The sequence below is a fragment of the Xiphophorus couchianus genome, chromosome 1 (assembly GCF_001444195.1).
Source record: "Xiphophorus couchianus chromosome 1, X_couchianus-1.0, whole genome shotgun sequence".
Taxonomy (NCBI): domain Eukaryota; kingdom Metazoa; phylum Chordata; class Actinopteri; order Cyprinodontiformes; family Poeciliidae; genus Xiphophorus; species Xiphophorus couchianus.
Window position 1 is genome coordinate 6,861,548 of NC_040228.1, and position 13,900 is coordinate 6,875,447.

Here is a 13,900-nt window from a genome sequence, read left to right on the forward strand (position 1 = left end):
CCATTGTCAACTAATAACATAAAAATTGTCTAACAATGCAAACACACCTCTCAGAGGTCAATAAACTAATTTCAAGAGAAGATTTAGAAATGGAACTGGAGGACCTTTTAAATATAAAAACCTGGGAGGGGAGTTAGGGAGGTTTGCATTAGCCACTGTTCCCACTCAATCCCAATTGATGGCAGGGGGCTGTCCCCCACAACATGTTGCCCATGTCCCGCATACCAGAAACCGCCACTGCACCTCAGTGATTGTCCATATGATGGTCCCCAAGCAAGCAAACCAGCATCGGTGCATTTTAGGTGCAGATATGCTGGTTGTATTGTTTAGTCGTTACTGTTTTACAACATAGCGGCTCCACAGTTTCAGTAGTTCACTACGGCCATTCAGTTTGAATTCAAAGCGCTCGCAGACTGCCGCTGTCACGTTTGGCTTTTAAACCTGCGTTTCCCCGGTTCGGTCCTCCTCACCGGGCTTTAAGCTACGGTAATTGTCACAGGGTGACGACTAGAGACAGCACTGCTCCGTCTCCGTTCAGTTCTAATGGAGTTTGCGCGGTGAGACAACAGACGACCTTTGTCTACAAATATATTTTACCCAAAACTCTGCAAATAGCATAGCTTTAGCTTCACCCACTTCAAATTCACAAAAGGAATGCTACGTCATTTCATTTTAGGCAATAAATGTTTATTTTGTCATTTTAAAAGTTAAATTAATTATTTGCTTATTTGCATCTACTAATGTCAATTAGTAGATGTCAACTAAAGTAATTTGTAGTTTTAAACCTAAATTTCAGATAGGAATAAAAACTAAGAATCAGAAATGGAAAACTTTGCTTGTTCCACCATATTGAGGAAGTTCTTGATAGAAGATTTAGACTGAAACTGAATGAACAAATTAAGCTGTTGTTTGTTTGTTTGTTTTTTACATTAGGTAAGGAAATGAGAAATTATTTGTTCCTGACCTTTCCTCACCAGTTCAAATTAAATATAACCAACAATTATAATGTCAGCTGCCTAACAAATTTACATTCTGCACGCAAGTGACCTGCATCAAACAGGAATAATCTTTGGCTCCCTTCTGCCTGAAAAAACATGAGATGAAAGAGAAATTAACAATCCATGCAATCTGATAATAAACAGTCTCAACCTCAAAAAAGACAACGTTGTCATCGTGTTTTGTAATTACTATGAATTCTGTTCATGTGTCATTAACCAGATGATCTAGGCGTAAATGAATCAATAAGTTGCTAAAAGCTCTGACCCAGGAAAGGACAGAACAACCTGTAATCCATTATGTCAAGTCAGGTTAATAAACACTCTAAAACTGGTTACTAAATAACCTATTATTGAATGACTGACTATTTGCCTCAGCAAAATTCAGTAACCAATTTACTAATGTAACTTATAAAAGACTATATAATGAGATGAAGGGCTGCAAAACATACCTCAAAAAGCAATAAGCGAGTCGATTTCATCTCTGTAGATGAGAAACATTTAGTGTTTTTTCTGAAATCAAGTAAAACTAACAGCTCAGAGATGCTGATTTACAAAACCATTTCTGTTTAAAGGGAAAGACTAATATATTTTGTCAATAAGGATAACAAGTTCCAATGATTTGTAAATCCAAATGTGATCGTTCCAGGCAGATCCCCTCTTATAAAAACAATGTTATTTCAATTCAAAAAGGCAAAATGCAGTTCAGAGATCGCAAGCCTTGAGGTGAAATCTGTACAATATAAAAATACTAAGAGGTAAAAGATGGATTAGGTTTTTTTCTTATTATTTGCCAGCTCTAATCAGCAACAGTAAGTCACTGAAATATTCATATCGGTAGGGTTGTTGTAAAAGAATATTTTAGTAATTGAGTACTCTATTGAATATTTTTACGATTATCCGAGGAATTCTCTCTCTCTCTCTCTGTTTCTCTCTCCCTCTCAACCGTGACGAAGCGATTCCAACGCCAGAAAAGCTGTCGTAGTCCAACCATCGCGCCGCAAAATTCAACAATCCTTATTTGTCCCCGAAACCCTGGCAAAACGACGCACACTTCAACACCATGCTGCTGCTAGCACTTCACAACTAGGCGGAAGTAAGAGCGCTGCCCTCCACAAATAATGATCCGGGCGGAACAGGGTGCGCTACATAATAAATATTTTAAAAATAATAGTAATAGTTTAACAAAGTTACGAGATAGATTTTCCTCAAAGAATTTCAATAATCGAGGTACTCAAATCATTCAAGGCATCATTTCAGCTCTAGTTTTCAGATCAACACTTAAAACACACATTGAAGGTTGGGATTAAAATAGTTAAATTGATGTACAATTCATGCGAGTGTATTTTCATTCACTAATTTCACGTAAAAGAATCTAAAATTTTACTCTAGGACGAAAAAGCATTGCATTTTGGCAGAAATAACAAACACAAGACTCCTAAACACTTCAGATGGTGCACCAGCTGAACTTCTGCTGGCTGACTCTTTGGACGTTAGCCAAGCAACAATCATGCTTTCCAAAAATGCACCCGCCTCAGTTTGATCTGTGCATCAACTCAAATCTGTACAAACACTGGGTCCTAAATGTAGAAATGCAACAACCAGGATTTTCCAAGCAGAATTTGTTTGAGGTCAATTTCACATTAGAGAAGTAAACATGTTGCAGGATATTTGAGAGGTGGTAGCTTTGAATACATTATTTAAAAGAAAAGACCAACGTACACATCAATGGTAGATGTGTTAGCAAACTGGAAATGGTGGACGTTTTCATGCATTTAAACTGGGCAAATTTTTTTTCATTTATTCTTTTTACTATTTGTCTTGTACATCACAAAATCAATACAGGGAAAATTGGCTGATTCCAAAGAATTACTTATTGATTGCTGCATCTCTCTGCAAATTACTTTGCACTGCATAGAAAAAGAACTAAAGATGTAATACCGATACCATGGATGGACAACAGAAGGAAAACATAAGATATGAAGAGTACTGCTCAGTGCTATGATCATGATATACTAATTAGGCCCATCGCAACAAGCAATAAATCAATTAACTGCATCACTGAAACGAGCTCAATAATTTCCAACTGCATGATTTACTGTCTCTCTTTTCTCTCTCTACCAGAAACTGCATGATAAGTCTTCAGTCGGGAGCAACTAACCCTTTTTGAGATACAGTTCTGTGCACAGAGACTTCATAATTCATTTCATTTGTAGTTTCAGTTGTTTTGTTTATTTTGGATATTTAAAGTATCTTCCACTTCCAGTGTTAAATGTCCATTAGAATTTAAGGTCTCTTGATCTTTGAGAATGTGTTCTTGCATTATTATGCCATTGCCATTACATTACTTGAAAATGGCCTCAAAGCAAACAACATTATCACTTATAACTTCTGGGACAATTTATTATCCAGCAAAATTTGCTATTGTGACAGGCTCAGTAATGCCAATTTTTTGCCTTTCTGCTTTGGGCTGATGGCAAACAGACACCAAAAAAATGAGTATTCAGTCCAACTACTGCGGGGTCTTAATAATACTCCCAGTAGTTGGGAATGCAAAGTCCCAACTGAATACTCCCAACTACAAGCCATCTGTTGTGGTTTGAGATGACTATTTCCATTTCAACAACAAACATTTATTGAAAAGGTTGCTTCCACCTGACATTTGGTGTTCTTAGCTGTAATATTGTGATGACTTGACCCCCTTACTAGTCCATCTTACTCATTTTATTTATTTTTTAACAGACTCATTTGTGGGCCAGACTGAAATCAACATCTGCAAGCATAATATAGTAGGGACCAATATGCCTAAGGTCATAATCATTTGTTGGCAGAAATGTAATATAATAATCCCGATTATGCTGTCAATAGTAACCTAATCAACTGCAAAAAAAAAACTTTTTATTTTTTACATCAGAATTTGTCATTTAGTGAAGGTGGAATCCCCCACAGAGCCTACCATGCTGCCATGTTTCTATAATGGTACATACATACATATACATACAATACATAATGGTAGCTCAGGGTTGGAAAAAAACTAATAAAATCTGATTAATAGGCCTATGTACATTATCCTAAAGTTTAAGTGTAAATTTCTACTATTGCTGATTAACCTTTTTATAACTTACAAACTAGACACGAGTGACACCCTAAACACCGCTGCCCAAAATCCCATACACAAACACCAAAGAACCTATTAAGGTTGTAGTTTAACTCTGTGACTTCAAATTACAGCTCAGTATCGCCTCACCAGTCTCAAAAAACAGAATTTGTCCAAAGGGGCGGTTAACTTCATGAGCTCATAACTATGACTCGGCTACCATTTTGGCTATCATAACAAAATATTAACTAGAGACATGTATATTTTTTTAAAATATGGATAGACTTTGCCACCCTGAAATGGACCAAAATGTGAAATTTAGGCCTCTGGCCCATGGACTATACCTCTCTACCTTCAGAAGCTTTATTTAGGGATCTAATAACCAGCACCATCAATAATACATGCACAGAGAGCCTGAATGCATTAGTGATACGCTACTGAAGCTGTAAAAACCAGGCATTAGAAATAGATTATTTAACACTGAATCCAACATTTATATGTACATAGATTTAGAATTTATAAACAGATTTAGAATTTTGCCTGATAATGCTCAAGATGTGTGATCTAACCAACTATTTAGAGTTCACTGCACCAAAGCAAGGAAGGGGAAAAAACATTGCTAATGACGACGACATTTGCCACAGATTATTACAGTACAATCAATCTCAAATTTGATGCATGACATAACTTCTGACGACACATCGGTGGATTTGTTTTAATCACCGATTAAATATATCGGTCATAGTAAAAACAAAAAAGTAGCTAAATCTTTTCAGTGGAAAAGTGAGACTATCTGACGCACAATCTAACAGAAACTACCATTTGAAACAGATGTCATTCTCCAAATCCTCCACAGCTTAATGTTCCCTACAGGCCTGGCTAACACTTAGATCCTTAAACCAGCAGCACTCACCTATATGCGTATCCGTTTGACCGTGTGGACCAGGCACCTGCACGCTTATCTGTCTGTCCGGCTGCGGGATACATTTCAGGCAAAACGAGTGTAGGCAGGGCAGAAGTTTTGGTTCGCAGTCTCGAGTCTGGAGACTTTGTTTACACACAGCGCACGTATCCAGTAAATTAATGGGAGTGGACACCGGCGTTGCCGCCGCCGCTGGGACAGTCGGAGCTGGAGATGTTTCACTTGTGTTTCCGCCAACAGGAGCATCCGCGGCAGGAACAGCGTCAACTGCCGCCGGTTCCGAGTTGCCGTTGCTGGTCTCGGTGGGGCTAGCTGCGTTGCTAGCGTTACCGCCTGCTTCCCCTGCCGCAACAACAGCGGCGGCGGCGGCAGGCGTAGCAGTAGCCTCGGTTGCCCCGTCAATGCTATCGTCCACTCCTTCACTGCTGGTATTGAGCTCCTCGTTAGCGTCCTTAGGGGACTCGGTTTCTGCATCTCCCTTCGAATCCGCTTCCGTAGCTATTACCTTGTCTTCGCTTTCTGTGCTAGACTGCGTCTCGGCTTGCCCTGAAGGCACTGGGTCCGCATTAGCCGACGGTTCCATCTCCTCCTCGCCTTTGTTATCCGCCATCTTCCTTCCTCTTACAAACCGCTGCACGTCCTGCGTAAAGTTCTCGAACCGGGAGCACGCATGACGACGTAAGTTGTGACGTCGAGCGAAACAGCTCAAGAGAGATACAAATGTTGTCACTGAAAAAAAAAAGAGAAAAAGAAATGGTAATTAGAAAATATAACCACCTCCAGTCAGAAATGGTCTGGTGTAGTGCAAAAACGTAAAACGAATTAGTTGTAAAAAAAAAAAAAAAAAAAAAAGAAAGAAAGTGGCTTGCTGGGTGACATTTTGAAATCAATTTCTTCATTTCAGAAGAAATTTTATTTTCCTCAAAAATTCAGTTGATGCACCCAAAGTTACTGGAAGGCCTTTGCTTTGTGTGGGTTGTTGTAGGCGAGTTGCGGTCAGTTGAGAGAGTGGATAGAGTTTTGATAGTTTGGATAGCAGAGTTTGGATAGTGGTTATTTAGTTTGAGACAGTTAGTTTGGTGTTTGGAGAGTTTAGGATAGATAGATAGATAGATAGATAGATAGATAGATAGATAGATAGATAGATAGATAGATAGATAGATAGATAGATAGATAGATAGATAGATAGATAGATAGATAGATAGATAGATAGATAGATAGGAGATTTAGGAGCGCGAGGACAGGATAGGAGTAGGATGGAGCCGGCGAGAAAGAGGAGGATTTCTCCTGTGTGGGAACATTTTGATTTGATAAGCCCTAACAAGGTAAGGTGAACTGAACATTTGCAGTTGCATTAGGTTTGCTTATGAGGAACTGTATTTTTCACTGTTTCTTATTTTCTGTAAAGGTGAGGTGTTTATTGTGCTCCAAGGAGTTGGGGTACAATAATAACACCTCATCCATGTAGTGTCAAAAAAGAGAAATCGTTTGAAACCAAAAACTGTGGAGAAATTGTTGCTTCTTAATAAAAATGCATGAAATCATCCAAGTTACACAAGCGTTAGCCTATTCACTACCCCCTCCCTAGTTTCACAAGCACTTTCACTGTCCTCTGCCTGATTAAGCCCATGCCATTTTTCTAGAGTCACAGAAAAACTTTATTACACAACATGCCATATCACATGACACTACTATTTTGGGAATAATTACACACAGAGAATACATTCAAACAATATTTTATTATTAGAGATTAGATAGCATTTATTGTCATTGAACAGAATTCAACGAAATTTCCATTGCAGCTCCCGTGCAAAAGGTCAAATATATACAGTAAAAATAAGCAAGCACACAATAATAATAATAACAATATATACAACTAAATTAACTAAAGGCACTCAACCACACCAAAGAAGTAGCAGCAGGTCCAATTATGGCAAAGTACAGATGATGTGACAGTGCAAAGTGCAGAACAATATGACTGTGTGGGGGTGGGGGATATGTATGTATGACTGCGAGGTTATGATATGTGTGGGAGGGGGGGGCGGCAGGGAGTAATGGCTCTGACGGCTGTGGGGAAGAAACTGTTTCTCAGTCTATTTGTTGTAGTCCATATATTCCTGTACCGCTTGCCTGATGGCAGCGGCACAAACAGTCTGTGGCCCGGGTGGCTGGGATCCATGGCTATGGATCCAGCTCTCTTCTTGACCCGGTCTGTGTAAATGGAGTCCAGGTCTGGGAGGGGGCATCCCACAATGCCTTGCGCTGTTCTCACCACCCGTGTCAGTTGTTTCCTCTCCAGTGCTGTGCAGCTACCATACCACACAGTCATGTTGAGGCAGAGGATGCTCTCAATCGTCGCCCTGTAAAAGTTCACGAGCAGCCGGAGTTTCCTGAGGAAGAAGAGCCTTTGTTGTGCTTTCTTCACCAGGTGGGAGGTGTTTGTATTCCAGGAGAGGTCAGAAGTGATGTGGAGGCCCAGGAACTTGATGTTGTCCACACGTTCCACCACTTCTCCATCTATGAGAAGGGGAGTGTGATCCGTCTTCCTGGACCTTCTGTAGTCCACAATGACCTCCTTGGTCTTCCCTGTGTTCAGCACCAAGTTGTTGGCTGAACACCACTGAGTGAGCTGCAGAATCTCCTCTCTGTAGTGGGTCTCGTTGTTGTCTGAAATGAGACCCACTACTGTTGTGTCGTCCGCGTACTTCACGACTGTGTTGGTGGGGTGGATGGCCACGCAGTCGTGTGTAAACAGGGTGAAGAGAGCTGGGCTGAGCACACAGCCCTGCGGCGTGCCTGTGTTGAGGACCAGTGGGGATGATGTTGAGCCACCTATTCTCACCACCTGAGGCCTGTTGGTGAGGAAGTCTCTGATCCAGTGGCACAGTGAAGCGGGCAGCCCCACCTCGAGTAGCTTCAGCACCAGCTTGTCTGGGATGACGGTATTAAATGCTGAGCTGAAGTCTACAAATAACATCCTGACGTAGGTGTTGGGATGCTGCAGATGGGTCAGGGCTGTGTGCAGAGTGATGGAGACAGCATCCTCTGTTGACCGGTTCGCTCTGTAGGCGAACTGAAGGCTGTCCAGGTTTGCGGGGATAAAGTCTCTGATGTACCTCAGAAGAATCCTCTCAAAGCACTTCATGATCACCGGGGTCAGACCGACAGGCCGGTAATCGTTCAGGCTGGTGATGGACCTCTTCTTCGGTACAGGGATGATGGTGGAAGACTTGAGGCACTCAGGAACCGTGGCGAGCTGCAGGGACAGATTGAAAATGTCCAGAAACACTCCTGCCAGCTGGTCGGCGCAGGTTTTCAGCGTCTGGCCTGACACCTTGTCCGGTCCTGTAGCTTTGTGGGTGTTGATCTTCCTCAAGGTGGCCATCACCTGATCCTTCTGCAGGACGAGAGGCTGGCACTGCTCTTCCAGTTGGGGTAGATGTACAGCTTCGCTGCTGCCCGCCGTGTCAAAGCGGGCAAAGAAACTGTTTAAGGTGTCAGGCAGGGTGGGGTCGCGGCTGGTCAGCTGAGTGCTGTGTTTGTAGTCCGTCATGGTTCTGATGCCTCTCCACAAGCTTCGGGGGTTGTTGTTGATGAAATGTTCCTCAATCTGCTGTTTGTACTGGAGCTTGGCCTGCTTAATACCTTTTTTCAGTTCCGACCGGGCCCTGCTATAAGCCAACCTGTCTCCAGACCTGTAGGCAGCATCCCGGGCTTTCAGCAGGGCCCGTACTGTGCTGTCCAGCCATGGTTTCTGGTTTGGAAACACTTTTATGGTCTTAACAGGGAGGACAGCGTCGGTGCAGAACTGAACATAGGACAGAACGGACGATGAGTATTCCTCCAAGTCTGCGCCGTCCCTGAACTCACTCCAGTCTGTATGCTCAAAGCAGTCCTGAAGTGCAGAGGAGGCCTCCTCAGTCCAGACCTGAACTATTCTGGTAGTCGGCTTAGTTCTGCAGGCCAGAGGTTTGTAGACAGGAATCAGCTCCACTGAGATGTGGTCAGACATGCCCAGATGTGGAGCTGCTACAGCCTTGTAGGCTCCGGGGATATTGCAGTAGACCTGGTCCAAAATGTTATTGTCTCTGGTGGGAAAGTTTATGGACTTGTGGAATTTGGGAAACACAGCCTTCAGTTCCACGTGATTAAAGTCCCCCGCCACAATCACGGCCGCCTCCGGGTTGGAGTTCATCTGCACGCTGATCAGGCAGTACAGCTCCTCTAATGCTAGCTTAGCAGTATGCTAGCTTAGTATAATGTGTATAATGTATACACATTATACACATATGTGTATACATAATTTATGTAGACAAACGATTTCGTCCTACACCTTTTGTGACGTCATTCCCAAGAGCCATAATAGACAAAAATTCAATGCATCACACATGTTAAGATACAGCTGGCTGTGATTATACACCTGGCCAGTAGGTGGTTTCGTGTGCACATGAAGCTTCAAGAAATGAACCCTTTCTCAAACCAGTTGGCTCAAGTGGTTCAATGCCTCATGAGGCTTCATCTCACCATCACTAATAAACAACATGAGATTCCTTAGCAATCAAAATGTTAAGGATTTCAAAAACAGATTAAGTAACTTCTGCGTAAACCAAATGAATCCTTGTCAGTACAAACTTTGTATTTTTCATTTATGTGATTCTGACTCCACAGCTGTCCCTCAATTGGTTCCACAATGGGGGAACTTTTTTTCCCACACAAAAAAGTCCGTAAAAACACCAAACAGAACATTCTGTCAGTTGCAGGTTTAGGTTTTTGAATTTCCTTTTTGCGATCATTAGGATGTGATCGCCTGAACACTCGCGGTGGTTGATTAACACCTGCTCTCCTGATTATCTGTCAGAAAATCTATGTGGGTCGCCTTATATTTGTCGTAATTGAACCGAAATACTCCGAACTGCAGAGTAAATGTTAAGGTGATAAATGTTATGCTACCATAACTAACCTACTCTCCACTTTCACCACCATATGTATTTTAATTAAAGCTTTTGAAATGTCATCCCTTTGGACCTTGTTATCTTGCTGTCGTAGTGTAGATAATTAATATCAAAACATTGCGTCCCTTTTTCAGATTATTTGCTTGATTGTGTAATTTCCCCGACCACCGACATTTCTGACTCAATGCAAAGCAACAGCGCATGTGGCGCACTACGACGCGCAGTAAGTCACGTGACGTCCAATCAACTAGATCACTGAGAGGACTTGCCATTTATGTTTTACAAAGGAATTTTAAAAAGCATTAACTGGCTGATAATGCTTTGAATACAGTATGCAACTGCTGCCAAGTTACTGTACACAAATCGATACAGGCACATAAAGAAAAAAAGGTGCAGGAAATATTGGTGGTTTCATTACATGCCCACCCCTGTCCTTGAGGAAGTTACGCCTATGTTATACAGATAAGGGGTGCGCCTTTAAAAGTTATCAAAAATCCTGTTTTTTTTGGGGGGGGGGTGACCAAGCAGCAAACTTGGCGTACTTGCCAAAGCAAAGGAAATGCTATAACTTTCACATAAAAAGGTCAATTGACATCCTATGTTGTCATAGTATGACATCATCTATGATGTCATCATAACAGGAAGTAACTTATCTGCATCATTGTACTATTTTGACCAAAATTTGAAAAACAAAATCACAACATCACTCGGAATAGTTTGATGTGTCATGTAATTAGTAAATTGTCCAGCTGACTGTCAGCTCTATGCTTCTTTTCGGGCTCACATATGGACTCCACTTAAACTACCCAGAGAAAACACAAAATACCCTCCTGTTCATTGTTTTCTGTTAATTCTTAAAATCTCTAATGTGGTGAAATTTACACAGACTGACATTCTCAAAATTTTATTAATGCATTTTCTTTTCATTTAAGGTGTGAAAAATAATTTGAATTGTTATTTTGATTTAAGGAACAATGAGTAACATACAGGCAACCTTTCTAAGCACTAATATACAGGCAAAAAAACCCCAACTAATTAATTAGGATTATAATTTACATTTAATAATTTTAACTGAAAAACATGAGAAATGAATACTGATAAAACAAAAGTAACTATTTCTTGTAAACATAAGTAATGAATACTAGTAACTTCATTGAGCTGACAGAGCTGAAAAGCTTGTCTTTACAACATTGCAGATCTGTTCATTACATTTAAAGAGCTGATAACAGGAAGCTGGGAGGTTGAATTGTCCAAATACATTGATTTTAATTAGCGTTTGTTTAAATTAAAGTTTACGTAATCATGTCTGATCATCTCCGAGACAGGTTTGAATAGCAGTGTGAGCGTTGGCTGGAATATACAGATAAATTTGGACTTTGACAGCAAAACAGAGAAAGACCATGTGCTATTTAAGAATGGTCTCCAAAGGGATGATATACAAGAAGAGAAGGTGGACAAATGTAGAGGAATACTTCCCAAGGTGAACAGAAAAACTGTTTTCGACAGTTTGGAACCATCTAAGGGTTGTGCCTTATACCAATAAGTTTCAAAAGAGAAGTTCATCATGGTTTACGTGCCGATAGAGGCAACAAAACCAGGACAGCCAACCTATCTGAATCAGAAGATAACAGAATAAAGCGGAACATAAAGGGTAGGAGGGTAATAGTGGTCTGGTGAAGCTGGTCTTACAAACAGAATAGAGTCAGTCTGTGATTTTCTCAGTGACACAAACAATTTAGGCAACCATTCTCCATTGAAAACTATGTAGGCTGTGTGGCCTTGGGTCTGCTGCTCCTGTGCTTCACTGTTAACCTACCTCTGTGCTATGGCTGCCCTGGGTGAAGCCTACTGCTGCTGCAGTCTCCCAGAACCGAGTCCACATGTCCTTTGCTGCTCTTAGGTGCAAGTCCGACAGCACTCTAGCTACTTGAACAACTATGCAACTACTACGTTGCATTCACCCACTCAAAACAAACACAATTATATGTACACACCAATGCACTGACACACAAATAATCCGAGCGGTTGAAGGTCATACAAACATAGGCTACTATTACAGCAACGTGACCTAGTTTGATGCTGGATGCAGCCTTGGTTTAATAAAGTCAAACACACAATCAAGACTGCAGAGATATCAATTCTGTAAAGCAAATCTACCCTGGTACATGTAGGCAACCAGCTTCTGCACATGTTAAGCTCAAAATGCTTAACATGTGGAAGAAAGAGAATTAACTAGAACACAGAAGGGTAATACTGTCTGACGAAGATGGTCTTTCAAGAGAATTCAGTTTTTGGTGATTTTTCTCAGTGGGATTGCATCTTCACTTTTACTGCAAAAAAAGTAGTTTGAGCAGTTACCCTCCAACCCAATAGGCGGCAGTAACTACAACTTACACAACAGGATGTAAACATTCTCTTCCGGAAAAGCTTATAGTTGGAATTACCAAGTCCGTTTAGCATTTGAAAGAAGTGAACCTTCAAATAAAACGAGAATTAAACAAACTGAAAATGGCCGGAACGGCTTCAGTAGCAGGTGAAGTTTTTGTGGACGCTTTGCCGTACTTTGACCAGGGTTACGATGCTCCAGGCGTCAGAGAAGCGGTGAGTAAAAACATTACGTGCTAACAGAAACGTGTTAGCTGGCTATGCTACATGGATGTGCAGCAGCAGAACACCTCGTTGTAGCCCTTTAGCAGTTCTGCAATTTGTTTAAATTGTCTGTAGCGACACAGGCTTAGTAAATAACTAATAAAATGTGGTCTTGTTAGACTCTGTGGTGTCCTGTCCTCGGGCATAGTTTGTAGCTATACACCTTCTAACTCTAGAAGCATTATTCTAGAGTTTAAGAATAATTCTTGTAAATGTAGACGTTCATATTCTAATGACTTAATATTTATGTTGAGTAGTAAATAGCTTCCCATTTATAAAATGGAAAAGAGTCAATTCTTGGATATCAACCATAATCATTGTTATGCCACTTCGCCCACATGAAGAACTAATTCCTAGAGGGGAATTAGAGATAAAAAATTTTTTGCATGCTTTTGTTCTTCCATGTGGGTCTCTACTGGGTTTAGAAACAGTCCAGAAACTACAGCTTATTTGCATAAAAGGGGAACAGAGTCCTAACACAACTCACTCCAAAAAGAGTTCAAAATAGGCAGAACTGAGCCTAAGTCTCATTATCTGATAGTGATTTTGTGCAAAAATAATCTGAAATCATCAGATAATCATTCTGAGATTATCTGAGAATGATAATCTCACACCATGAGAATGATAATCTCAGAATGAGATGCAGTGACCATGTTTTGTATAGCGCATAAACCCCTCTGGACTTGTTTAAAAGGAAGCATAATAAGTCCTCTTTAGCTCAGTCCAGTCAGGCTAAAATAAATTGATTCATGTTCATAGTTCACCACTAAGATACTTTGAACCAAGTTGTCTGCTCCTACTTTAAATAATTCTTGTTCATTTATTGTAATCTGTGTGAAATATTGTTTTAAAAAATTGTATTTTCATGTATCAACACCTCTGACACAGGCGAAACATTTTGATCACTGAAAAGTGAAGAGAATAACACTGATCATTCTGTCACCATGACACCTCTCAATGACTAGGTGTACATTGGGCAGCAAATAAACATTTTGCCTTCAAACACAGTGTGTTTAGAAACAGAAAAATGGGAAGGTGTGGCGGTCTCAGCAAGTTTGACCAGCTGAGTCAGAGTACAGCGTGCATCACCTGATCGGCACACTTTGATTTTCTTTGAAAAGACTGAAATTTTTGGAAATCTGTCAGACATTAATCCTGTTCATTCCTTTAGGCTGCAGCGCTGGTTGAGGAAGAGACAAGAAGATATCGGCCTACGAAGAACTACCTGAGCTACCTGCCTACGCCTGACTTCGCAGCTTTTGAGGTTATGAATCCATTAGACAAC

General features: G+C 40.8%; 2 protein-coding genes across 3 annotated transcripts in view; one reads left to right on the forward strand and one right to left on the reverse strand.

Moving 5' to 3' along the window:
- The window catches only part of trim33 (tripartite motif containing 33), a 31,287-nt gene extending 25,601 nt beyond the window's left edge, over positions 1 to 5,686 (reverse strand). Inside the window, 3 exon segments of the mRNA XM_028012736.1 lie at positions 5,006 to 5,639; positions 5,641 to 5,661; positions 5,663 to 5,686. Coding sequence (XP_027868537.1) covers positions 5,006 to 5,639; positions 5,641 to 5,661; positions 5,663 to 5,686 — 679 coding nt within the window.
- The window catches only part of bcas2 (BCAS2 pre-mRNA processing factor), a 624,479-nt gene that overhangs the window by 608,307 nt on the left and 2,272 nt on the right, over positions 1 to 13,900 (forward strand). Inside the window, exons 1-2 of one of the 2 annotated variants that reach the window (XM_028013798.1) lie at positions 12,364 to 12,567; positions 13,787 to 13,879. In XM_028013798.1, coding sequence (XP_027869599.1) covers positions 12,475 to 12,567; positions 13,787 to 13,879 — 186 coding nt within the window. In that variant the 5' untranslated portion in view covers positions 12,364 to 12,474. Of the gene's footprint in view, positions 1 to 12,363; positions 12,568 to 13,786; positions 13,880 to 13,900 lie in introns of those variants that run through there. The other variant, XM_028013804.1, reaches the window with a different exon arrangement.